Below are 27,778 nucleotides of genomic sequence, written 5' to 3' on the forward strand. Positions count from 1 at the left end.
CAGTTTCTAAAACGCAAACAACGAATACAGCCCAGACTCGAATATCCGAAGTCTCGATTATCCGAAGTTCGACTATCCGAAGGTTTGTACACGCAAAATTCACATAACACAGATCTGTGTAAAATTTTACACAGATAGCCCAAAACCGGGAATACTCAGAATCTGTTTAAAAGCCTTGTACCCAGATGTGTGTACAGCCGTTGTCTGTCAAATCTGTGTAATTTAGGTTAAGCAACTGTGTAAAATTTATTATTAACGTGAGTTTGAACATTCATGTAAACTACATTCAAAACTCGATTCAAACTATTTGTTTGTCCACGTGACCTAAATATATGTACGCACCGTAGTGTCCGTTTGCTAGTGCTGCTTCTGGAACGATTCGACCGGAAAGGGCTGGAAGGCGGCATGTTTTTCCACATGTTTTAGACTGGAATAAGCCCGGATACACGACGTTCTGCCCGGTTGAGCAGGCGAGACTGTCGTTTCCGCATTGACATCAGATGCTTGAAATGGGTCCTTTAGGAGCATGATCATGTGTCTTTTTTTATATCCCTGACACGTTTATTGCTGGAATGTATAAAATCTGAAAGTAAACCATTTAAACAAAATTATAATAAATAATCAAGAGATCAAAAAACTTACCAAGTTCTCGGAGCAAGAAAGACGCCATCTTAGCATCGTCACTATTGTACACAGATTTGAAAGCGAAGCTGATTGGAAATATGTTTATATTTTTACACAGGTCTGTGTTATAAAATTACCTTTATCTATAGATTTGACAACTGGAACTGTTCAGAAATCTGTGTAATTTTTTTACACATTCCTTTCTGTGTTATGTGGATTTTTCGTGTATAGCAATTTCGTGTGCGTGTCTCTCCGATTCCATCGGAACCAGAGATAGGTTATTGATCGTCGGTGTGATAGCAAGCCGACCAACACTCGGCTGCGAAAGAGAAGAGAAATTTTAAGAGTCGAGGAACGCACCGAAATGTGCATCAATGGTAGTGCGATGGTGATGATTGTCAAAGAGTGTATTCCGGTGTATTCAGCCTGATTTTCGGAGAAATTTTCATTTTTGGCTGTTTTGGTTTATAAAAAGGGCCTAAAAATCGTATGCCATTGTGAATGACCAAACTGAGTACACAAAAGTTTTTGAATTGAGTTGAACAAACGATCCTGCAAGTTTCATCAAGATCAGAAATAGTTCGGATTTTGAGTGGTCGATTTGGCATGGAAACCGTCCGATTTGAGTAATAGCACAGAGTAAGATAGAGTTATCATTGCCTCTTTATTTTTGGTTCAACTTTGTGGTACATTACACGCCTGCTACCAGCAAAACTTATTGAGCCAAAAAATGAAATGACTATTCTCCGGACTGGTTACTCTCTACTAATAAGGCTTTCTAGCCCCAGTGAAAAAAATATAGTTTAACCCAAAAACGCCGAACTCATCGTCACAGTGTCCTGATGCAAACAATGACCGAGCTCGAGCTGTCACAGCCCTGTGAAATATGTTTGCTGACGTATCGGGCGGTGAGTCAAAAAAACCAGCTAGAAGTCGCCTGACAAAAAACTTTTGCTAGAAAGAGATAGGAAACCTGATGCAAACAAACGTCCAGCTGTAATGTAAACATACTTTGAATGTGTTGGTAAATTTCTGACCAGAAAACCTTATAGCAGAGTTTAGATATTCGGTTTGGTGCTGCGCACACATTATCGATGGGTTAGAAATGCAACATGGAGTTAAACTTTCGGTCCAGCTACTGTGAAGTTTACCATGACAGCTTTGAATGTTTAACTCCATGTATCACTGCTCACATCTCACATCACAATGAAAATTTGCTGAAAATTCAGTAAGCTTCAATCAGTAATTTATCTCAGATAAATTTAAACAGGTTGAAAACTAACCACAAAATTTGGTCTAAACAGTTGTTAAATTTCTCATTTTTTTAATTTTGTCGGAGTCGAGGTCGAAGTGCCCTGTTGTCGGACTAAATCATTATAAAATATAAACTTCCCGGCACCCCTGCCTTTTGACACTTCTCCTACAGATCTTTCTTCCCACACTACGCGCTACAGACATTTCGCAGAGTGACTTGGCTTTCCTTCTGCTGCTGGCAAGTTGCAGTCTTCATCCGCTCGTCCAAGATCGAATTCGTGGTTCGTTTCGGTGCGTCGCGGTGAATTTGCAAATTTGTCCCTCTTTTCCACCAATTTCAAGTGCATTTCGATCGCTATCGATCAAGTCTCGCGTCAAACAAATCAGTTGGCAGGCGGAGAACGGACGGCGGAGCAGTGAAAAGCAGCGGTTCCTGAGTGAGATTTTTGGATAAAAGTTTTTTTTTTCGTGGATTTCGAGACGCGCCTACTTCGATTAAGGATTAGGAATGTTTCCAAGTAAGTGCAACTTTTGCGTGCGTGACTTATATAATGCGGAATTCATAAGCTGAAGTGGCTGAGTTAAAATTTGATAAGCAGAAAAAAAAGTACTCCGAAAACCTTTGAAAAGAGAGAATGAGTCTTCTTTTTTTTTCGCAAACAGCGACGACATCTTTTGTCTGGGGCTGTCTCCTCCGTCTGCATGCTCTAATTTATTTCTTTTTTGTACATCAGACTTGTTTTCTTGTCGCCTCACTCTTTGTTGTGGCTTTTTCCTCAAAAATGACCGCTTTTCGGGTTTGGTGAAAGTTGAGTCTTAATTTGGAATGATATTCAAATTATACATTTTTATACTACATATTCAATTTCAAAAATGGATCCAAATCGATAACACTTAACAATAATACTGAAAAACGCAATGATAAAAACTTCGACCTTTCTACGAACAGCTCAAGAAAGTCAGTCAGTAGGTAATAATAGCTGTAAATATCGTGCCAGAAACACACACAAACGCACACGATCATACCTCCCCCTCCTCCTCGGCAGACAAGATCCCGTATCTACAAAAAATAACTCCCCCTCCCTCACACCCTCCCATCGTCATTTCTTTTCCCCTATTTTGTTTTGCTTCAGCTGGTTGGAGTTGTAGATCAGCCCAGCCTTGGGCTGCTAGTGTTGGTGAAGAAGCCTGCTGTGTTTACGTTGAAACTTTAAACTATCATCGCGGTAGGGCGAGGGTGTCTGTTTTGGTTCGAAACTATTTAAATTTTCGATTAAAATTTGAACACTGATCGACTTAAAAAAAACATGGTAATAATATATAATGAGTAATCATAACTGCGCTCCATTTCAGTCGTTTTTAGCTGTCTGCGATGACCTACACATGTTTGGGTATCAAAAGTTGCGTCTTTCAATTACGAAAATTTTGTTACCCAAACATGTATAGGTCATCGCTGAAATTTTAAAGTTATCGCAGTTTTAGTGAAAAAAGTTATCTCGTTTTTGTAATTTTCCTGTTTTTACCTTAAAACAACGAATAAATAATTAAAATGTTCAGGCTATCAGCCAAAGCGTGTCGTTTTTGTCGCTGGAAAGTCGCTTAAAAAACACGACGTTTTGTGAAAATTTGGGTATTTTACAAAATGAACTGTAGTAAAGTGATAATGTACATAAAATACTTAAATTTCTATAAAAAAAAGTCACAAAATGGTTTGTGCATAAAATATATAAATATTCTCAAAAACAATTCAGTAATTTCTACGATGGAAGGCTATCCATAAATCGAGTTGTTGGAAATTCCAGACTTCTACAGAAAAAAAATCTGACCTCAGAGATCCTTTTGTAGATCCTCGCCTCGATTTACTTGCAGTCATAATCCGGTTATCCAGCTCAATGCACATGCAAAGCAGCACATACCCGCAAGTGATCGTGACCAGACTTTAACAAGCCCTCAAGTGGCCTCGAGTTAACGGATTCGGTGACCTACAAGTTGCAGCAGCTCCGACGGCGACAACAACAACAGGACTGTTGTTGATAACGATGCACTTTTGCTGCGAGTTTGTTTGTGAAAGGGGCGACGAATAACCATCACTGCGCGCGGGTCATCATATTGTTAGTATTTATCTCTTGTAACGAATTGCACGTCGTCGTTAACAGGCGTCGCGAAAAGCTGCGCTGTTTATCTTATCTTGGGCGGTTGAGTTATTTGTGTAAACACACCGGAGACACAGTTTATGTAAATAGTGCACATGACACTGTGGCGTTTGGTTGCTTGCATTTTAATTCCGAGTATCACAAGCTTACGCTGTTGAGCCAAACCTGTAAACAGTTGTTGCATACTCAGATATGAGTTGAATTGTTTTCCAAATGCATTGCTTATCAAATTCTAAAGTCAAACATGTTGAAATGTTCAACACTTACAGCAAATAATTTCGTCACAATAATGACTCACAACCATGCTAATCTTGTTGCCTTGCATAAACCTATAATTATCGCGCACACTTTCTTGAAAGGGGTTTCAGTCTTATCAAGAACTTTATATTCATTCCTCAACGGGTGAACTTGAAATGTGATCAGGTTTCTTTTCTTCCTAGAGAGCATAGAACTCATCTTATCTCCTTGCGTTAAGTAATAATATTCCAGGGTTGTTGAAATGATTTTATTGTAGATTTTGTTTTTAAATGCCTTTTTTGAGTTCAAACGAAATTGATGGTTGAACATAACCTGTTACACATTTGAATGCCATAATGATTTTTGATTTGTTTGAAACTTTGTGTGTAATTTTTTTATTACAAAAGCAGACATCTTTCATCATGGCCTGTCCATACAAGTATCTATACAAATTTGGCATCCATCTATACGAAAAAGCTATAAAAAATATTCAAAAATCTGTATATTGAGAACGGATTTCCTGACCGATTTGATTGCTTCGGCAAAGTCGCAAATATGACTAATAAAAAAAGCAATTCCAAAAATATGCATTCGAATTTCAATGTAAAACTAAAAGTATCGTGACATTTTATGATCTTTCGAATAACAATGGGTAATTCTCCGCCAACTTAAACAGCAGTTGTCCCAACCCATCTCATATTTGCTTGAAACTTTGTCCTAAGGAGTCATTTTTGTCCCTGATCGCGAATCATGACGTAGGGACGGTACGACCCCTTTCATTTTTGAACATTCGAAAAATACATGTTTTTATTTCATTTTCATAAAAAATGCAAAAAATAATTTCAAAATTAATGTCATTTTTCGTTATTTGATTATGAAAAAACGAGACATGCCATTTTAAGGGATTATTCATTTCAAGCAAAACAATGTAAAAGGTCCGAAGTTGATGTTTATATTAGAAACGAGCAGGATAGACTCTTTGTTTACACTTCGGCTGTTTTGCTAGATTTCATCATTTCATTATTTTTTAGTTTATGCAACAAGTAGTAAAAAGCAGATTTGTTCAGCACGAGTCGCACATTTATCCAACGAGGTTCACCGAGTTGGATAAATACGACGAGTGCTAAAAAAAACACGTTTTGCAACAAGTTGCTTAAAGAGCAATTCCAGCCCAAAACAGGAATTTTTTAGGTACTTTTTTCTCGACCCTCTCCGATTTCAATGAAACTTTGTAGACATGTTATCCTAGGCCCAGAGGCGCCGACTAGTCCATAATGTTGGGGGGGGGTTCGGTTTTTTCCGAAATCGTTAGGTTAGAGTGGCGATTTGATGTTTAAGTTTATTGTATATCACGAATTTTACCAATTTGAATATTACGATGTGATAAGAGTTTTTTTCATCCGGAATCCATTTTTTTCTTGAAAAAGATAATTTATTAAAACGTGATTGAGAATGTTTATTGGGGGATTTTTTTGTTTTTATGTTTGGAAGGCGAATTCCTTCTAATTGGCATATTCTCACTTATTTTTCAGAAGTAACAGTCAATAATAAAAATGTCAGGTATTTAAAATTCAACAACACAAATATTCTAAAGATGAAAACAAAAGTAAAAAGCAAAAATTTAGAACTTTAGAAATTGGAAAATACACATTAAAAAAACAACATTTTTTTCAAATCTGCAATTTAGAAAAAAATAACAGAAAAAAAAATAAATATTCCAAAATTTTATTTTTTTTTAAAACCCTAGGGTTGAAAAAAACTCATGGCTTAAAAATGTTAAGAAATCAAAAGTTGCAATTCAGAAATTTAAAAAATCAGAAATTTGGAAATTACAATCAATGTTTAAAAAAATCGAAAATTTAACATCAATTTATTTGTTAAGAATTTAAGAATTTAAGAATTTAAGAATTTAAGAATTTAAGAATTTAAGAATTTAAGAATTTAAGAATTTAAGAATTTAAGAATTTAAGAATTTAAGAATTTAAGAATTTAAGAATTTAAGAATTTAAGAATTTAAGAATTTAAGAATTTAAGAATTTAAGAATTTAAGAATTTAAGAATTTAAGAATTTAAGAATTTAAGAATTTAAGAATTAAGAATTTAAGAATTTAAGAATTTAAGAATTTAAAAAGAATTTAAGAATTTAAGAATTTAAGAATTTAAGAATTTAAGAATTTAAGAATTTAAGAATTTAAGAATTTAAGAATTTAAGAATTTAAGAATTTAAGAATTTAAGAATTTAAGAATTTAAGAAAAGAATTTAAGAATTTAAGAATTTAAGAATTTAAGAATTTAAGAATTTAAGAATTTAAGAATTTAAGAATTTAAGAATTTAAGAATTTAAGAATTTAAGAAAAGAATTTAAGAATTTAAGAATTTAAGAATTTAAGAATTTAAGAATTTAAGAATTTAAGAATTTAAGAATTTAAGAATTTAAAATTTAAGAATTTAAGAATTTAAGAATTTAAATTTAAGAATTTAAGAATTTAAGAATTTAAGAATTTAAGAATTTAAGAATTTAAGAATTTAAGAATTTAAGAATTTAAGAATTTAAGAATTTAAGAATTTAAGAATTTAAGAATTTAAGAATTTAAGAATTTAAGAATTTAAGAATTTAAGAATTTAAGAATTTAAGAATTTAAGAATTTAAGAATTTAAGAATTTAAGAATTTAAGAATTTAAGAATTTAAGAAAAGAATTTAAGAATTTAAGAATTTAAGAATTTAAGAATTTAAGAATTTAAGAATTTAAGAATTTAAGAATTAAGAATTTAAGAATTTAAGAATTTAAGAATTTAGAATTTAAGAATTTAAGAATTTAAGAATTTAAGAATTTAAGAATTTAAGAATTTAAGAATTTAAGAATTTAAGAATTTAAGAATTTAAGAATTTAAGAATTTAAGAATTTAAGAATTTAAGAATTTAAGAATTTAAGAATTTAAGAATTTAAGAATTTAAGAATTTAAGAATTTAAGAATTTAAGAATTTAAGAATTTAAGAATTTAAGAATTTAAGAATTTAAGAATTTAAGAATTTAAGAATTTAAGAATTTAAGAATTTAAGAATTTAAGAATTTAAGAATTTAAGAATTTAAGAATTTAAGAATTTAAGAATTTAAGAATTTAAGAATTTAAGAATTTAAGAATTTAAGAATTTAAGAATTTAAGAATTTAAGAATTTAATATTTTAAGAATTTAAGAATTTAAGAATTTAAGAATTCAAGAATTTAAGAATTTAAGAATTTAAGCATTTAAGAATTTTAGAATTTACGAATAACCAAAAAGATACACATACGGTTTTTAATAAAATCAAAAAAAGCATTATGACAATTTGATACTACCAAAAATTTGCATTTTTAAAAATGAAATCAAGAAAAAATTACCTAAAATTACTCAAAAAATATCGAATTTATCAGCATTTTTTAAATATAAAGCTGTCATCAAATGACCATTTTGAAAAGTGTTTCAGTTCATTTTCGCTAAATCCTGATCTACAATGGCAAATCGCAGAATGTTGCGTCTGAAAACTTGATGATTGTTTTGGCAAGAGTTTGCGTAAGTTTGCTCTTGTATACTAAGCTTGCTGGTTTTCCTACCTAGTTAGCATAAGAGAGCGCAGTAGTATAGATGAAACGTTGTCGATTTAGAAAACAACAAATGTTTTTGAACTATTTTACAGATTGCTTACAAGAATTCTATCCAATTCCAATTCAGTTTTAAATATTATTTTCAATTATTCCTGTGATTTTTTTTTGTAATATTTAAAATAAGAATATTTTTCTTCCAAAATTTCTGGGGGGGCACAATGTATGGGCTGCCCCCCCTGCCTAATTTTAAGGGGGGCAAAAAGTACCGTGCCCCCCAGAGTCGGCGCCCCTGCAGGCCTATAGAGAATTTGCAGCAAAGCTAAAAGACACTTGTCGCCACCTATAAACAAATAGCGTAAACCTATGATTTTTCGAAAAAATGTGTTTTTACCTTCGAAATCAACATTTTTATTTAACTTATGCCGGATTCGGATGAGAAAAATTATTTCCAACAATTTGGTGTGCAACTTTCCAATATTCGTTTGATTTTTCTATGAGAAAATTGTAAATTTAGTAAAAGACAGTAGTTCGAAGTTTTTGGCAACAGAGTCCGTCAAAAATCAATAAAAATGGTTGAATATTCGTTAACACATCTGTTATCAACTATATCACTGTTAATTTCATTGATATATATGGGGAAACTAATTTTTTCGTGTTCTGAAACATGTTTTTTAAAGAAAAAGTTCACAAATTTTTGCGCGCCCAAAAATTGATGTTAATTATTCTAAAGCAAAAAACTTTTCTCGTCTTTTGCAACCAGTTTCATTAAGATTGATGCAGGGAATCATGAGAAATAAGCGATTTTGTTCTTCAATCCAGCAGAAAGGAATACGATTTTTGGCAAGTAACCTCATTTTGGCGCCACCTACATTTGAAACACAGGCGCGCTGCAAAACCTCAATAGAGAATTTGCAGCAAAGCTAAAAGACACATGCCGCCACCTATGAACAAATAGCGTAAACCTATGATTTTTCGAAAAAATGTGTTTTAACCTTCAAAATCAACATTTTTATTGAACTTATGCCGGATTCGGATGAGAAAAATTATTTCCAACAATTTGGTGTATAACTTTCCAATATTTGTTTGATTTTTCTATGAGAAAACTGGAAATTTAGATAGTAAGTAAAATCAATGAAAATTGTTGAATATACGTTAACACATCTGTTATCATTTATATAACTGTTTATTTCTTTGATATTTACGGGGAAACTCATTTTTTCGTGTTCCAAAACATGTTTTTTAAAGAAAAAGTTCACAAATTTTTGCGCGCCCAAAAAATGATGTTCATTATTTTAAAGCAAAAAATTTTTCTCGTCTTTTGCAACTAGTTTCATTAAGATTGATGCAGGGAAAGCGATTTTGTTCTTCAATCCAGCAGAAAGGAATACGATTTTTTGGCAGGTAACCCCATTTTGGCGCCACCTACATTTGAAACACAGTCGCGCTGCAAAACCTCAATAAAAGCCATTTTTGTGTATTCGCGATCAAAAGCTCAAAAATTCCGACAGATGGCGCAAAGCATCGAAGAATGACGATTCAGATTTTCGCTGTTCGGTTACATAGGAATGCAAACTTAAAATTTAATTTACAGCTCATAGAACAACTTTTGAGAAAAAATTCAAGTAGTACGATTGTTAACTCTTTGCCCTCTATAAATTAACGCAATAAAAAAAATATTTGAAATAAAATAATTTTGAAAAAATAATATTGTTTAAAATGATAGAGCATCAAAAGTTAACAAAGTATCAGCTCGAATTTTTGCTCAAAAGTTGTTTTGAAAGCTGGAATTTAACAAAACAGAATTCGCATACATAACCTCAAAGGGCGGAAATTTCAATCGACATTCTTCGTTCTGTTCTGCTACTCAACACTAGGTGTCGCATCTCGTTTGGCTCTTGAACGGCAATAGAGAATTTGCAGCAAAGCTAAAAGACGCGTGTCGCCACCTATGAACAAATAGCGTAAACCTATGATTTTTAGAAAAAATGTGTTTTTTCCTTCCTAATCAACATTTTTATAAAACCTATGCCGGATTCGGATGAGAAAAATTATTTCCAACAATTTGGTGTATAACTTTCCAATATTTGTTTGATTTTTCTATGAGAAAACTGTAAATTTAGAAAAAGATAGTAATTTGGACTATTTGGGAGGAAAGTCTGTCAAAAATCAATACAAATTGTTGAATATACGTTAACACATCTGTTATCAACTATATAACTGGTTATTTCCTTGGTATATACAGGGAAACTCATTTTTTCGTGTTCCAAAACATGTTTTTTAAAGAAAAAGGTCACAAATTTTTGCGCGCCCAAAAGTTGCTGTTCATTATTTTAAAGCAAAAAAATTTTCTCGTCTTTTGCAACCAGTTTCATGAAGATTGATGCAGGGAATCATGAGAAATAAGCGATTTTGTTCTTCAATCCAGCTGAAAGGAATACGATTTTTGGCATGTAACCTCATTTTGGCGCCACCTACATTTGAAACACAGTCGCGCTGCAAAACCTCAATATGGAGCCAGTTACACTCGATAATGACATTTGAGAAGGGCGTAAGTGTTTTAAATATTTTTGAATTTTGTAATTTAAATATTGCTGTTTCTCGAAGCCATTGCATCGTATCAAAAAGTGATCAAAGACAATCTTGTAGGTAATTTGACGGGCTTTCCGAAAAAATACACTGAAAGAAAAAAGCACTCCACTTTTACGAGATTTTTTGATTTTTAAGTTTAAAAGTCAAATTTAAAGGCGCGCCCACGATTTTTTTTCGTTCAAAATGTTAGATGTTAGAAAAAGACTCACGAAGAATGCAGGATGGAGCAGCTCACCTAAAAAAAATACAAAAATCATTTACTGAAACTGTTTTTTTCAAAAGTGCTCTAAACGTCAAAATTTTCAAAAACCGAACACGAGAGTCGATTCTCCAGACAATTTTATATAAAAGTCTCCTTATTGACCATTGTCCTGAGTCCAATCCTTGTGAAGCTACAGTGGTTTTAAAAATAAAAATGTTGAAAAAATAGGTTTTTCGACGGTTTTTTGCAATTTCAATATGACAGACTTAATTTTTCAGTCTCGAAAATATGTTTAACGGAAAGCTCGTCAAATTTCCCATTTTCAATTGGATGTATGGGCTTACAAATGTTTGTTATGTTTTATGTGACATTGCCAATGTTTTTAAAAATGTCATTTTTTTAGGGGTCAACTTTGGCTGATTTTTGCCTTCCTCACCTTACTGAGGAAAGGCTATAAAATCACTCGGAAAATGAACTTTTTATTTAGACCTCCAAGACCTACCTTCATTTGTACATATCGACTCAGAATCACCAGCCGAGCAAATGTTTGTGTGTTTGGCATGTCTATCAAATCGATGTCACTGGAATATCTCGTCACAGGCTCAACCGATTTTGGCCGGAATGGTTTTAATCGATCCGTCTTAACGTCCTCTTTGTTGCTATTTGAATTCATGCAGTTTTATCATGTATTTAAAAAGTTATGTTAAAAAACTGTTTCATATTAAATTAAAATTATGGGTAAAAGGGTGTTTTTTTCATGGAACCCTCACATGTTAAATATTTTTAGAAAACATATGAGAAGACCTTTTAGGTAGAGTAAGAATTTTCAAGATCTGACTTACCTATCTTAAATTACAAGCAGTTTAAAAAATGGTTTGAATTCACATAACCTCAACTGGTCTGGTCTGATCGCCACGAAAAAGAAGTGTAGAGGGATGCCATTTTCCTCAAAGGCCGCACGGCTTGTCTAAAGGTTATTTTAATAAAACTTGATTGAACCTCGGTAATTCTTTCTGGAGCTTGTTGGGGGGACTGTCCCGAGTCAGGGAAACTGTTTTTCAATAAAATCTATCGGTAAAAATTGGTATTATCTCATTTTGAAGTGTTTATACTATATATTTGAGCTAAAATCATGAAAAAGTATTAAATAAATTGATGAAAATATGATGTTTTTTCATTTTGTTTCATCAAAACTCCGGTTTCGAGTTCCCTAAACATGTCTTCAATATCCTACATCATGGAAAAATGTTAATCTTGGTCGTCAGGTTCAATAATAGCTGCAAAATATGTTTTTTCCTATTTTTTTTTAAATTCTTCTTGAAACATCAACTTTATTCGTGTTTATCAAAACTGTATACCTGTTTTTTTTTGGCAAATAACATCCAGAATAAATTTGCACAATAAACATGTTATGACATCAAATCTCTGAAAAGTTTCAACAATTTTAGTGTAGAGAAATTGCAAATTTAAAATTCTGTGATATTTATTCAATTTTCTTCCTACTACTACTCAAAGTAATTTCAGGATGACAAATAAAAAGCCTTGAGTTGGATTTAAATCTTAGTTTATATGTAGAAAAAATACGTTGAAAAATTATTGAACATCTCACAAAATTCTGGTAAGCGACTCAAGTGTATTGTCGAATAAAAATTTTGTATTTACGGTGTTCCAATACAACAATTTCCTACGTAAACGGCATGGCCAAACTCTTAAGTGCTTGGATCGGCTTAAAATTTTCGGGATTCTCTACCCAATATAGTTTTATTTTATAAATAATTTTTGTTAGGTTATTAGGATGGTTCCTGCCACGTTAGGGTGGGTCATAAAATGGCAATTTAAACGATTTTGCAATAAAAACATATTTCCAAAACCATAACTTGACATTGTTTCAACCAATTAAAGTCATCCGGTTTGTAAAATAAAAGCGACTAATTAGGCATTCAAGGAAAAATACGCATGAGTTATGTCGAAATGGCATTTGACAATGATTTAAAAAAAATACTCAAAATTGTCATCTTTGAACCGCCTTGACGCAGCAGGAACCAGCCTAATAACCGAACAAAAATTATGTATAAAATAAAACTATTTTGGGTAGAGAATCCCGAAAATTTAAAGTCAATCAGAGCACTTAAGAGTTTGGCCATGCCGTTTGCGCAGGAAATTGTTTTATTGGAACACCGTAAATACAACATTTTATTCGACAGTACACTTAAGTCGCTTAGCAGAATGTTGTAAGATGTTCAATAATTTTTAACGTATTTTTACAAATAAAATAAGATTTAAATCCAACTCAGGACTTTTGATTTGTCATCCTGTAATTACTATAAGGAAGAAAATGGAATAAATATCACAGAATTTTAAAATTTGCAATTTCTCTACACTAAAATTGTTGTAACAGGTTGTAACTTTTCAGAGATTTGATGTAATAACATGTTTATTGTGTAAATTTATTCTGGATGTAATTTGCTAAAAAATACAGGTAAACAGTTTTGATAAACACGAATAAAGTTGATGTTTCAAGAAGAATTAAAAAAATAGGAAAAACATATTTTGCAGCTATTATTGAACCACACGACCAAGATTAACATTTTTCCATGATGTAGGATATTGAAGACATGTTTAGGGTACTCAAAACCGAAGTTTTTATGAAACGAAATGAAAAAACATCATATTTTCATCAATTTATTTAATACTTTTTCATGATTTTAGCTCAAATATATAGTATAAAAACTTCAAAATGAGATAAAATCAATTTTTACCGATAGATTTTTTTAAAAAACAGTTTCCCTGACTCGGGACAGTCCCCCCAACAAGCTCCAGAAAGAATTACCGAGGTTCATACAAGTTTTATAAAAATAACCTTTAGACAAGCCGTGGCCGTGTCTGTATGATCTTGACAAAAAGTCTGTAGGTAGTCTGTTATTTTTATTAGGACCTCTTAGGTGCTGCGATAAAAAGAAGTACCTATGCAGTAACTTTTGTAGTGTCCCACACTATGCCTCTAAGTCTAAGCATTTTTTACAATTTAAATGATAATGGCGCCATTCTATAGCAAAAAATGTGAAGAACAAGCGAAAAATTTATAAAGTGACTGTAAAAACATGATAAAATATATAGGCAAAATGTAATGATAGGAGGTGGTAGAATAGGCCAAATACTACCAAAAACAAACATAAACTAAACAAGATAAATGCAAATTAAAATACTAAATATAAAACAAGAAAAACATAAAACAAGAAAAGTAAAGTTTTTCGTAGAACAAAAGTTGCTCAAAATGACCTCCTGAACAAGGGAAACATAAAAAATTTGGAAAAAAATGGGCAGTAGAGGGTTTACATTGATATTTAAAAAAAAGTTGAACTTTAATCAATTCACGGTGCATTTTTACGAGATCATTAAAAGATAAATCGGCAAGTCTGATACAATACTTGTTCGGTAACTGGGCGTTGCTTAACTGAGCTGCTTTTTATCTGGGCGTTGGATAACTGGGCTTAACTCTCTGCTGCCCAATTTTTTATCGAAATTTTTTATTTTTCTCTGTTAAGAAGGTCATTTTGAGCAACTTTTGGTCTACGAAATACTTTACTTCTCTTGTTTAATGATTTTTATTTTGTTTGACTTTAAGTATTTTAATTTGAATTTATCTTGTTTAGTTTATGTTCGTTTTTCGTGGTACTTGGCCTATTCTAGCACTTCTTATCATTACATTTTGCCTATCTAATTTTTTCATGTTTTTACGGTCACTTTTTCATTTAAATTATCCATTATCATTTAAATTGAAAAAAAAATGCTTAGAGGCATAGTGTGGGACATCACAAAAATTACTGCATACTTCTTTTTACCTAAAATATAGGAAATGTTAGTACACAAAATACAGCTAAAGTTGACCAATACAAAAATTACATTTTTTAAAACATTAGCAAAGTCATATAAAACAAGTCAAACTTCCAACCCTAAAAATTTCTAAAATTTTAAGAGTTCTTCTTTCCAATGTTTTTAAAGGTCAAAAATTGGCTGAAAAATTGATTTTTGACGAATTTTCAGGTCGAAGCCCGCCTAGAGACTTGATTGGGTTGTAGAGGGTTAATCAAAGCAGGCTAAAACAAAGTTTTTAGACACTAGAGTCCAAGAGAGAATAAATGTCAATCTGTTGCTACAACCTTAGGCAAAATGGGATGTCCACTTGCTAGAATTCCGTCTCGTTACTTGGTGAAGAATTCCGTTGCTGCTGCTTTCAGCAGCGGCCCACTTTCCGCAGTGAAACGACAAGAAATCAAAAGCGTTAATCTCAGTAAGAATTCGTTCCCTGTGTACCAACAACCCTGCCATTTGATTTGATTTAACTTCCTACAATCAGCCGGTTTCGTCAGTTGGCCATTATGCTGCTCTCGGCACTGATGCGATTTTGCTCCTTCGGTTGTAGCAAGGGTTGTGAGCGTCAATCTCCCAGCGATTCCTTCGTATTACTAACTAAGCACTTTTTTCTCTCATTGCAGCGCCCCTAACGGAAGACTTCTTCCAAAAGGCCCGGTCGGACTTTTACGAGTGCCCGAAGAATGTGCTCGCGCAGAACGTGTGCACCCGGATAGACCCGTTCGAGGCGTGCATGTCGCGTAGGACGCTGGAAAACACCCAGCATGTGTTCACGTACAAGATCGAGAACGAGGGCAAACCGCTCACGAACCAGAAGAGTTCCGGCCGCTGTTGGCTGTTTGCCGCGTTGAACTGCATCCGCATTCCGTTCATCAAGCAGTTCAACCTGGACGAGTTTGAGTTCTCGCAGGCGTACCTGTTCTACTGGGATAAGATCGAGCGGGCCAACTACTTCCTGAACAACGTGGTGGACACGGCCCGCCGGGGAGCGGAAGTCGATGGGCGGCTGGTGTCGTTCCTGCTGTCCGATCCGACCTGCGACGGCGGTCAGTGGGACATGCTGGTCAACCTGATCAACAAGCACGGCGTCATGCCGAAGAAGTGCTTCCCGGAGAGCTACAGCTGCGAGGCGAGCACGCGCATGAACGCCGTTATCAAGAGCAAGGTAGGTCAAGGCTCGAACATTTCTTTTTTTTTGGTAATTTCTCACTGTCTCAATCCTTTCAGTTGCGCGAGTACGCCCGGGATCTGCGTACGCTGATTGCCGAGGGCGCGAGTGACGAAGACGTGCAGGCCCGCATCCAGAAGCAGATGAACGAGGTGTACAACGTGGTCGGCATCTGTCTGGGCATTCCGCCGGAGAAGTTCACCTGGGAGTACTACGACAAGAGCAAGAAGTACCTGAGCATTGGGCCGATCAAGCCGGTTGACTTTTACGAAAAGTACGTCAAACCGTACTTTAACGTCGACGATAAGGTGTGCCTGGTGACGGATCCGCGCTCGTCGAACGCGTACGGCCGCTCGTACACCGTCGACTGTCTGGGGAACGTCGTCGGGGGCCGGCCCGTGCTGTACAACAACCAGCCGGTCGAGACGCTGCTCGATCTGGTGACGAAATCGCTCAAGCTGGGCGAACCGGTGTGGTTCGGGTGTGAGGTCAGCAAGCGGTTTGCCGGCAAGCAGGGTATTGAAGATCTGGACATGTGAGATGGCTTTAGAGGATGTGTGTTAATAGTGTGTTACTAATATGTTACATTTCCTTGCAGTCACGACTTTAAGCTAGTATTCGGTGTGGACATTCAAAGTACGATGACGAAGGCTGACCGCCTGCTGTACGGAGAATCGATGATGACCCACGCCATGGTGTTTACCGGAGTGTCCGTTGATGTGAGTATGAGCTGATTGAGTCAATAGATCAATTTTACAATTACGACGATGAACTTGTGCGCAAGCAAGAAAAAAAGAACAAGTGTAACCCTCCGAAGGAAGGACGACCACCTTTAATTTTTGTTTTGGATACGTTGGCAGACGATGTTGACGAGTTGCTTGATGGCCTTGAATATTGTCTGAAAATTACCAAAACGCGTGATTCACAGCAGAAGCTGAATTTCGACACGGTGAGTGGCGAAACTTGGAATTCTTCAAAGTAGAGAAAATTGTTCAGTCCTAGATGAAAATCTGGCGGGCGTCAAAATTAAGCCTCGGGAGATAAAGGCGTTCTCGACATCGACAACAATGATAGGTACGTACACCTTGAAACTCCTGTACTTCGATCGGGGTTCCGTCGAAATCCAGAACGTACGGCGGATTAAAGCACTGGACTGGACGGCTTCTTTGTGACGTGGCGATTTTACACGAAGAATCCGACCGACGCAGCCCAATGCTATCAAATGCTGCTGTCAAAAATTCGGACACGGTTCCAGAAATTGCAATCTTCCACACCGGGGCGTTAAGTGCGCGAACTGTGGTGGAAACCACACGGCAAATTTCCGTGGCTGTGCCGCGCGGATAAGGTACTGCGAGGAGCAGAACAAAAAGAAGAAAGCGCCAACCTCCGAAGACAGTGAGCTTGACCGCTACAGCAGCTGGCGGCGGTGCGGTTCCATCAGCCAATACAGCGTTTCGCTAGAGTAGTCGCTTCTGGAAGCGGTTCTCCACCTGGACCAGTTGATAGCCAGTCCGTACTAGCAGAATTCTGCAGCCAGCCTAAGTCACTGTTTTGCAGCGCGTTCGCGCACTTTTTAGCTCGCTCTCTTCAACTCTCTCTTTTACAGAAGTTATGCAAGAAGAGAAGCGGTAAAACTTTTGCCTAGGTATAGCGTCCCATTACTTTTTTCTGCAATATTGTACACAATTGAGTGAATTTACTCAAATTGGGTATTATTATTTTTTAATTATTTCATAATATTTTGAGGGGCGTTTATCACATATAATTAAAAACGTTAATCCACCCTTAGGTGGTTGATGTCTTCCTCACATTAAGAGGTTTATGCCTGGGTGCTAAATAGTGGTTCGCAAAGCGGTCTCAAAATAGAACTGTCAAAGCGGAACCAATTTACTGTTTGCAAAATGCTCCCAAGAAGTAGCAAGTATTGTAATCGATCAATAATTTACTTTGCCTGGAATAAAACAAAGTCGATGGCGTCGAACTTTTGAAGTATTCGAAGTAAATTAATCTTCAGAAAAAAAAAAACGGAATCGACGTAACACCTTATAGGGGAACAGCATCTAATTCCAGCGTGCCTCTAATGTTGGCAGGTCAGAACTTTGACATTGAATTAAAGCTGATTAAAAGCGTTTTCAACTGAAATTGAGTGATAAATAGCTGAATAAGAAGCGAGCAAGCAAGTTTCTATTAAAAGTTTTGCAAAATTAGTTGTTTAAATAGTGAAAATCAGCAAATTGGATGGAGTTAGGAGCGAATGCTTAACCTGCCAAACATACAAGAATTTCCCCTAATGTGGCCCTCTTAAACCTTGCGGTTTCGTCAACGGATCCACAGGCGTGTATCGTTCTTTTTGCGACAAGACTCCGCCTCCCGGGTCTCCTAAGTGTGAAGGTATGGCACGGGGAGAGGGCACCGAATTAATCTTCAGAAGTGGGTTGAAATCGAGATTGGCATAATTCGTCACTAACATTTCAGTAAGCGCTTTATCTCACGCAAAGCCCATTTTTATGACGCATTTTGAAATGTTAACGACGAATTATCAATAACTATGAATGGCACCTGCGACATAATATAAAATAATCTTACTCCGATATTATCACTGCGCTTCAAAGACTCATAATCTCGAAACATCCATTATGATTTACTAAATTCCACCCACTTCTGAGGCAAATTTTCGTCACGTGGAAACCATAATGGCCTCTTCTGACCGCCCATCGTTTAGTCTATAAACAAAACAAGCACGAAGCACTTAATTTCTGAGCGAAAAGTCAATAATCAACAGATCCAAAATGTTTCAAAACGAGTCACTTTAGCAGCAAAAAAACATGTCACGCTTGAGCTTGAACATAGCCTTCTAATTTGTTTATGTTTACAGCTGTAGTGCAGTCGTATTAGTGGGAAGCAGTAGGGAGCATTCGAAAATCACGTTACGCATTCTGTCTTTTCAGCACCCAGGTTAATGCTATCTAAAATAGACACAAAAGGGCGGATATTTCAGTGTTCTATCAATTAGACTCATTATTCAAACCATCACCTACTCAATAAGGGAAATATACCCTTTCTAATCAAACACCTATCTTCCTCATATGGAGAGTTTGATGCTCGATTAAAGCTCCAAAAACTTACCAGCAACAGCACCGCCTCGAGTAAGCACGCAAATTCATGCCATTTACTGGCCGAAAAGATCAAATTTAAGGTGTAACGGGCCATCATTAAATATGGAGATAAAATATGGTGAATAATCGTCCCGTTCCACGTTAATGATGATACCTTTCCCGTTCCACCTTATTGGGTAAAAATTTGAGAATTTCCCGAAAATTGTTAATTCCTCGTACTTATGATATGTATAAAAATTTCAAAAAATAATCACTATACTCTAAACTTTTCCAAGAAAACGATAAAACTAACAGTAGGTTCGAAAAAACATTCAACTTTGAAAATTTTGCCAGTTTTTGGAAAAAAAAATCACCATACAAAAACAAGCGCACTTTCAAACACCTCAAAACTGCCGTTTCAATCAACTTACTGTCGTGATCGGAGCTCTTGATTTCGCAACTTTCGTTGGGTTTCGGATGGAAATAAAACGCGTCTTTCCGTGCCGAAACAAACTACAAGACTGATTTATTTCTCTCACACAAACGTTTAACAACTCTCTCTTTCTCTCACTACACGCTACTCGTATTTAGAACAAATTTCTTAAAATTTATCCTTTCTAGCATACGAGCCTCTACTGTTACCCACTCTCAATCCCTACATTCTCCTCCTCATCTACTCTTAAATTAATACCGTAATCTGGGGTGGATCGGGACTACAGTCTGAATAGGGACAGCAGTTTTTAGAGCACTTAAAGCTTTCAAATTTGGAAATGGGTGTACACATTTTGTTGGCCTGAGTCTGTTCTAATCGAAACCATCCAGAAAAATCAAAACATTGTGCTCCAACATGGTTAAAACTGATGTCCCAATTCGCCCCAAGTGTCCCGATTGACCCCAGTTTACGGTAGTTACTAATACACAAACAACCAAATAATTATAATCTCTCCTGTAAATTACGGCACTGAATATGCTTGAAATGATATTTTCATTATATTTTTTTTTTTTTGGCAGGAAAGCCCGTCCGCATAAAACCTGCATCTTTTCAAAATCGTTATAATCCTTACATCATTTATACGCACTCATCAACAATATTTATAATACGTTATCCTCCAGCGCCAAATGTTGAGCTTTCATCCACACCGTGATCCTTGTTGTGTCAGTTTGTTGAAGAACCATCATCTTTTGATATCATTTGTCTCCTTTCATGTAAGTTTCCGGTCCTGAGGGCTAGCTGTAAAATAAACTATTTTTTTGTATTATCTGAGTTTAATCCATGTTTTTTCATCAAAATTCATAATGTTTTCATCAAAATTCAAACTAAAATTTATAAATTCAACTACTAAAATTTCTATTTTGACTAACATAACTCAAACTTATGAAATATCGTTTAACTAGCACAACAAATCAAAAGCGTATCGTTCTTTCAAAAATAAAATCAGAATTTTCCAACCTTGTTCCCATTACCCACATTTTAAATCTCACATTTAATTCTGCAATCAAAACCTAAACATAATTCTACTTCAATATTCAGATTCCAACTTTCTCCTTTTTATCTATGCTTCTTACTTAAATAACATTGTTCATGTCTGCAATACTATTTGTCCGGATTGTCTCTACGACAATTATAATTATTTTCACTTGATCTAAGTTTTTTTCACATTACCTCTATTTCAAACAAGTCATGCAAAACCTCAAATCTTATATTACAAACTAAACTTCTAACATAAAACCTTGTTCAGATTACCCATATTTAAAAACCCACAATAAATTGATCAATTATAAATTTTACTTCAATAAAAAATACTAAAACATTCCATATTCAGTTTATCTAAGCTTAATCCATGTTTTTCATGTTTAAAAATTCATCAAAATTCAAACTAAATTTTATGAATTCAACTAATAAAATTTCTATTTCGACTAACATAACTCAAACTTATGAAATTTTGTTTAACTAGCACAACAAATTAAAAGATTAGAAATCAAGTTAGTGCTGGCAAGCATATTATTCTTTCAAAAAATCAGAATTTTTCAACCTTATCCACATTTTAAATCTCACATTTAATTCTGCATTCAAAACCTAAACAAAATTCTACTTAAACATTCAGATTCCAACTTTCTCCACTTAATCCAAGCTTCTCACTTAAATAACATTGTTCATGTCTGCAGTACAATTTGTCTGTATTTTCTGCACGACAATAATAAATCTTTTTAATTGATCTAAGTTTTTCACATTACTTCTGTTTCAAACAAGTCATGTAAATCACAAGTTATATATTACAAACTAAACTTCTAAACTTTCAACATTCAATTAAAGTAATCAAAGTAAACCGTGTTCAGATTACCCATTATTAAAATCTTACAATAAATTGTGCAATTAAAATTTTACTTCAATAAAAAATACTAAAACATTCCACATTCAGATTCCAACTTTCTCCTCTTAATCCAAGCTTCTCACTTAAATATAATTGTTCATGTCTGCAGTAAAATTTGTCTGGATTGTCTGTACGACAATTATGATTATATTCACTTGATATAAATTTTTTCATATTACCTCTATTTTAAACAAGTGAAGCAAATACTCAAATCATCTATTACAAACTAAACTTCTAAACTTTCAACATTCAATCAAAGTGAACATTATTTTATTATCAGAACAAAATGAAAATTCATTGACAATTTCAAAATTTTCCCACCTTGTCACAGTAACCATATTTAAAATCTCACATTGAATTGTACAATCAAAACATCAAAAATTCTACTTCAATAAAAACATTCTAAAACATTAAGTATTCAGATTCCAACTTTCTCCTCGTTAATCTAAGTTTCTCACTTTAATAGCATTGTTCATGTCTGCAGACCTACAATCGTAGGTTCAAATTATATCCAACATATCAAAGTTAAAAAATATTTTACATAATGTACGACAATAATAAATCTCTTTACTTAATTTAATTTGTGTTTCACGTTATTTCTGTTTCCAACAAATCATGCAAAATTTCAAATTATATATTACAATCCAAGTTTCAAAACTTTCAACTTTCAATAAAAATTAAAATTATTTTGTTATCAGAAAAAAATAAAATTCGTTAACAATATTCCTACATTTTTCACATTACTCATATTTTAAATCTCACATTAAATTGTGCAATTTAAACTTCAAAATTCTGCTTCAATTATAAAAATGATAAAACATCCAAGATTCAGAATATGCTCCAGTTTTCATAATGTTTTTCGAAATTTAACCAATATCTTTTATTATATTAAACCTAAATACCAAGTTCTTAAAAAACAAACTAGCAAAATAACTAACAATTTTCTTATATACTTCAAATTATATTTAATGAAATAAAGTTCTAGGCTTCTTTTTCAATCATCAAAGGTTATTCAAACTTACTTTTTTTTTTGTTTTCTCTACTTTATTCATGTTTTCCCATTATTAAAATTAAAAAATCTCTCATTATATTTTACAAGCCTATCTTTTTTAGTCAATCACCAATGGAGCACTTCCATTCGAGCATTTTTTTTTTGCTTTTTTTTACAAAGTATTCCTTATGGGAGAACTGTCATTTCTACCTGTCTAAAATATAATACAGCAACTGGTATTATATTTTAACAGTCGATTAGTTCTTCCCTTAAAAAAAACCTACAAAAAAGAATAGCTTTTTCCATGATAATAAAATGTTGACCCTTTTGAACCTATTCAATCATAGAAAATGAACTCCCCAAACACACCGATGAAGAGTCTACAAATGAGAAAATCAAGGTCACCAATTCCGGTTTAAAATATGAATTCCACTTGAGAACTAATTTTCATTAACGTGAAGCATAATTTTAATTCCTCTTTGGAAACCACCATAATCATCATCCTCTCGGGGAAAACATTTGTCCTCTCAGGGAAATCATCGTTCTCTCGGGGAAGTCATCATCATCCTCTCAGGGAAGCATCATCATAATCATCCTCTCGGGGAAAACATTTGTCCTCTCAGGGAAATCATCATCCTCTCAGGGAAGTATCATCCTCTCAGGGAAATCATCATCATAATCATATTCATTATCCTCTCGTGGAAAACATTTGTCCTCCCAGGGAAATCATCATCCTCTCGGGGAATTATCATCCTCTCAGGGAAATCATCATCCTCTCGGGGAAATCATTATCCTCTCAGGGAAGTTTCATCCTCTCAGGGAAATCATCATCATAATCATATTCATTATCCTCTCGGGAAAACATTTGTCCTCCCAGGGAAATCATCATCCTCTCGGGAAATTATCATCCTCTCAGGGAAATCATCATCCTCTCGGGGAAATCATCATCCTCTCAGGGAAGTTTCATCCTCCTTTCATTCTTATAAGAAACCCACTGACAGGAGTTAGGAACCAGACGGCAAGGTTTCATAAAATGTTCAAGATGGTGGCCTTGTTGCTTCTCTCGGAGAATACTTCTTCACACCCGCTCCAATCAACAAACATATGCTCAGTCCCGGGATGCCTCCCTCGGGGAGGACACCTTGACAAAAGAAGCACACCATTCGATAATGGGGAACAAACGCTGGAAGTCACTGTGAAAGTTACAAGATGGCGGCCTCGATGCTTTTCTCGGGAAGAACGCCTTCGCACTCACACCCACCATCACACACATGCTGGTCAACAAATATTAAATATTTTCAGGGAAGATGGCCGCTGTCACGTCGAGTGTCACGTGCCATTCCGAAAACCTGCCAAAGCACATCAAAAGTACGCAGCTGGATCTTCACTGCAAAACATCAACCCAACTCGGAAAAAAAGGGCCAACCGGCAACGAACGGACAAAAGACAACGATCTAGCTGCAACCGCCACACACACACGTCCAAAATTTCTGCCAGTAGAAATCAAAGCCAGTGATGGCGTCTTTTCCGCAGCAGAACTTCCACTAAAAATGTCCATTTTCATCTGCAGTCTCGCCGAACAATTAAACTAAAATCACTTTTTCTTCCGAATTCGCGTAGGTGATACCAATCCGCGCCATTGTCGTGATCGGAGCTCTTGATTTCGCAACTTTCGTTGGGTTTCGGATGGAAATAAAACGCGTCTTTCTGTGCCGAAACAAACTACAAGACTGATTTATTTCTCTCACACAAACGTTTAACAACTCTCTCTTTCTCTCACTACACGCTACTCGTATTTAGAACAAATTTCTTAAAATTTATCCTTTCTAGCATACGAGCCTCTACTGTTACCCACTCTCAATCCCTACACTTACCTCAGTAAATCGATAATCAGTCGACGTGCTGCAGTCCAGGGAACCAGCCGATTATGACCAATCACAACAAAAATATTTTTATTCACGAACATTTGAATCGAAACACGCGAATTGAAAATTTTCGCGAGTTTTTTTTTGTATTGAGACACTCTTCAACACAACCTTACACATCCACACGTCAAACTGGTGTTGGTAGACATCATCAATGTGGTTGCCAGAGATTCTAGTGAAACACTTTAAATCATATTGAATTATAAAGTGTTCTTGCTTGATTTTTTGCTATTTTCTTATGTATAATATTGAAACAATTGATTGTTGAGTTGTTTTGGTTGATACATTATATTTAAAATTGATTTTAAAGTAAAAAAATCTTCAGGAAAAATATAAATAAAACAACAATTAATGAAACTCTGCCCTGTTTGGCAACACTTTTCACTGGCACGCAATGTTGTGACAGTTATGTTTTGTATCTGCTGATCTGTCATTCATGTTGATATAGTAAAATAAACTTACGCAATATTTCAGCTATTTCCGACGATGATCAAACGATTCTTATCATTCGAAAGCTCCCGGAAAGCAAATTTGACCCGATTTCACCGAACAAAAACTCGGAAGTTGAAGCGCAAACATCATTGCACGCATGCAGTGCTTCCAAATGCATTATTTACTACATCAACGGTACTCGGAACACTCCAATTGGTTATCACATCGTCAACCGTGACAACAAGTTCTTTTCAGATCAGATTAAAAGCAAACCAGCACCATCCCTGAACGGAACATCCTAAATCGATGCGAAATCGCTTTGATTATTAGAATCATTTTTAATTATTTTGATTTTAATATTTTTAAAAAATATGTTTGTTTACTTCGTTGACGTAAACAGAATAAAACATCACTACTACATTTATACACCAATTACGAGATGACTAATACATGCAAATTTCAATGATCATCATCGTTCCAATACATTCACAGCGCACTAACACATCGCCATTTATGATGATGAGGCGTTTCACCTTAAGCAAAATTTTTAAAATAAAGATTGCACAAAATTTAAATAAAAATACACACTTTTACAAAGTTTGTGTCATCCCCTCTGAAATATATTTAAAAAATTAATTTAAAAAAATCAATTTAAATACAACTTTAAAAATATCATTATATTGGTGAAATCACGATTTCAACAATCGTGATTTCACCAATATATGAAAGATTTTATGATTTTTATAAAAAAATCCAATTGATTGGAGGCTTTTTTGTACAAAACTGTTTATTTTTTTTTGTTTTCTAATATTTTGTTTTTAGTTTTTATTGATTTAAATTTAAAAATATTTTTTTTTCTCATATGGCCCGCAAGCTCATGTGAGCTTCAAATTTGGCCCGCCATTCAAAAACTTTGAGCACCCCTGGTGTACTTGGTTTTAGTGAATTTCAAGGAACAATCCAAATTATCCAGCATCATTCAAACACGACCGCTTAAATATTAGGCTTAAAATGGGCATATTTCCCCTAGGACCTAAAACAAATACGATATATTGTGAATTGATTATTTTCTAATAAAATTACTTGAATTGATTTTTTTTTTGTTTTATCAGCAGTATTAACTTAATTTTTGGTCCCAATTGTTGAAAATAATAAAATTTAAATCTTTCATCGTTTCAGCAAAACACCCAGCGGCCGACCAAGTTCCGGGTGGAGAACTCGTGGGGCGAGGACCGCGGCGAAAAAGGCTACCTCATCATGACGGCCGAGTGGTTCAAGGAGTTTGTGTTCGAGGTCGTCGTCGATCGCAGCATAGTGCCGCAGGACGTGCTGGACGTGTTCGATCTGCCGCCAACCGTGCTGCCCGCGTGGGATCCGATGGGCACGCTGGCCAAGTAAACCAACTATCTCGACGTGTTTATTTTTTGGTTTTGATTCTCTTCTTCTTACACACGCGCACGCATGAAAAAAAAAACAAATATTGTGGAAGCCATTCTTGCTTCTTTCGCGGCAAGAATTAATATTATATATATAGTTAATATGTAAACTGTATTTAAATAACAATAATAATTAAAATGATTGTCCCAAGGTATAACAAAAAAGGACACGGAGACACAGAGACATGAGTAAGCAAATACACATTTTTTAAAAGAAAATAAAGAATGCAACGATATGAAATTGTGAAAAAAGTGCTTTTCATTTACAACGAAATTTCCTTTTACAATAATAATGACTAAAGTTTTCCTTATCCAAAAAAAAGTGATAAATCCACAGCAAACGGTTCAACCGCCACCATCTTAGCTTCCTCCACTTCTACTGCTTGGGTCGGTTCAGCCGCTTCTGGTACAGCTCGTACTCGTAGCGCAGCTTGGACCAAATTCCGAGGCACATTTTGAGCAGGCGCGTGTCCGGCTCGTACTGGCGCTTCTCGGCGCGGTAAATCTGCTGCACGATGCGTTTCGCCGCCCCGAACTGGTACTTTTGGATGAGCGAAATGGCCATGTACAGACGGCAGCGCGCAATCAGCGAGGGTTCGCCCAGCCGCAGTGCGAACCTCATCTGCTGCAGGGAGATCTTGCCGGCGACGTCCGCCTGAAAGAAGATTTATATGAGTTGACGAGTCAAGGTTAAAATTTGAGGTATTTCTTACGCAAGCCAGCTTGTAATCTCCCAGCGCGGAGAAGGCCCCTCCGAGGGTTGAAAGCCACGACATCATCTCGTCCAGCTCTATCCGCTCCCAAAGTATACGGTTCGCGCGTTCACCCCTAAAATCACAGAACGACACTTGAAAAATCTAGATCCTTCCAAAACGCAACGTCTCAGCTAAACCCACCACTCGTAATCGATCGGTTCCCTGCTAGGGGGATGCAGCTTAACTGCAAGCTTCTGGCGTTCCGGACAGAAATCCAGCAACGCATTGGCAATTCTCAAACGGTACCGCGGGAAGCATTCGAGATCCGCCAGAAAGTGGTTCAAATCTATCGAATCCGTGTGTACAACTCGAACTCCTGTGTCTTTGTCCAGTTCAGTTTTGTGGCGCTTTTTGACGCGGGTTTGGCCAAGCCGGTACTGGTCTATGGAATCGGTGTAGTCCACAACGTAAAACAGGGCCATTTTTGCTGTGAATAAGGAACAAAACTACACAGAATTTCACTAGAAACAGTAAAGGCAGTGCACGATACGGAGCGATTTGTTATGAAACTGCACTGAAAGCAAAACAGCTGATTTTGAGAAACGTCAAAACATAGACACGGATAAACCAGTTTGGGCGAGTTTGGTTAAGTTTAGTGCTTTTTACAGGGGGTTGCAATTGTTTTAGGGAAATCCGTTTTGTCTTGCTGAAGTAGAGTTCCTAAATAGGGGGACAGGTCGAAGTGAATTTGACGTACCCAAACAGGCACGAATTTGACGTATCCAAACGAGAATTTTCCATTACGCCCAGCAAAACTTATCAGTGTTGCCAAGCTAAAAACTGAAAATTTAGCAAGCTTAGACCAGTCTCCCTATTTAGGGTCTCTAGTTTGAAGACAATATTGCGCAAGATATTGCGCGTATTCCCGAAAAAGACAAGGTTTTTGAAATAAATCGAAATAAAAGCGCGAGTGTTTTTCATCTCGTGAAGCAATTTTCTGTTGTTTCTTTTCTGAGTGTATCCCAAATTTCACACGCGAAACCAAAACAAAATTTCGCCGCGTCGCCAGTTGAGTTGCGAAAAGACTCGCGCCGCGACTTACACGGAGCACGGAATCGATCACGAAAATCTACCGGAAATCTTCTGT

The 27,778-nt window shown here is 35.4% G+C and overlaps 2 protein-coding genes across 3 annotated transcripts; one reads left to right on the forward strand and one right to left on the reverse strand.

Annotated features, from left to right (window-relative positions):
* Positions 1-2,091: 2,091 nt before the first annotated feature.
* Positions 2,092-26,188, forward strand: LOC6039740 (bleomycin hydrolase). Of its 2 annotated transcripts, none has more exons than XM_038262434.1 (5): positions 2,092-2,396; positions 15,141-15,682; positions 15,745-16,220; positions 16,284-16,404; positions 25,680-25,939. In XM_038262434.1, the coding sequence occupies exons 1-5, from the start codon at positions 2,387-2,389 to the stop codon at positions 25,896-25,898; spliced, it is 1,368 nt and encodes a 455-aa protein (XP_038118362.1). In that variant the 5' UTR covers positions 2,092-2,386; the 3' UTR covers positions 25,899-25,939. The 2 variants fall into 2 exon arrangements, with proteins under 2 accessions (XP_038118362.1, XP_038118361.1); XM_038262433.1 differs by lacking the exon at positions 2,092-2,396 and adding an exon at positions 15,009-15,072 and having other exon boundaries at positions 25,680-26,188.
* LOC6039739 (uncharacterized protein F58A4.6) lies at positions 26,173-27,220 on the reverse strand. The gene is made up of 3 exons (XM_001849238.2): positions 26,833-27,220; positions 26,650-26,764; positions 26,173-26,591 (listed from the first exon to the last, which is right to left on the reverse strand). The coding sequence occupies exons 1-3, from the start codon at positions 27,111-27,113 to the stop codon at positions 26,313-26,315; spliced, it is 675 nt and encodes a 224-aa protein (XP_001849290.2). The 5' UTR covers positions 27,114-27,220; the 3' UTR covers positions 26,173-26,312.
* Between the last annotated feature and the right edge of the window lie 558 nt (positions 27,221-27,778).

The sequence above is a fragment of the Culex quinquefasciatus genome, chromosome 3 (assembly GCF_015732765.1).
Source record: "Culex quinquefasciatus strain JHB chromosome 3, VPISU_Cqui_1.0_pri_paternal, whole genome shotgun sequence".
Lineage (NCBI taxonomy): Eukaryota > Metazoa > Arthropoda > Insecta > Diptera > Culicidae > Culex > Culex quinquefasciatus.

What these genes read in the sequence shown, in the direction of transcription:
- LOC6039740 (XM_038262433.1), top strand. Translation starts at nt 15,024, where the DNA reads ATGCTGCTCTCGGCACTGATGCGATTTTGCTCCTTCGGTTGTAGCAAG. An exon ending in CTCCTTCGGTTGTAGCAAGG is followed by an intron (nt 15,073 to 15,140) that starts GTTGTGAGCGTC and finishes CTCTCATTGCAG; the next exon opens with CGCCCCTAACGGAAGACTTC. An exon ending in ACGCCGTTATCAAGAGCAAG is followed by an intron (nt 15,683 to 15,744) that starts GTAGGTCAAGGC and finishes CAATCCTTTCAG; the next exon opens with TTGCGCGAGTACGCCCGGGA.
- LOC6039739 (XM_001849238.2), bottom strand. Translation starts at nt 27,113, where the DNA reads ATGGCCCTGTTTTACGTTGTGGACTACACCGATTCCATAGACCAGTAC. An exon ending in GAACCGATCGATTACGAGTG is followed by an intron (nt 26,765 to 26,832) that starts GTGGGTTTAGCT and finishes CTGTGATTTTAG; the next exon opens with GGGTGAACGCGCGAACCGTA. An exon ending in GAGATTACAAGCTGGCTTGC is followed by an intron (nt 26,592 to 26,649) that starts GTAAGAAATACC and finishes ATCTTCTTTCAG; the next exon opens with GCGGACGTCGCCGGCAAGAT.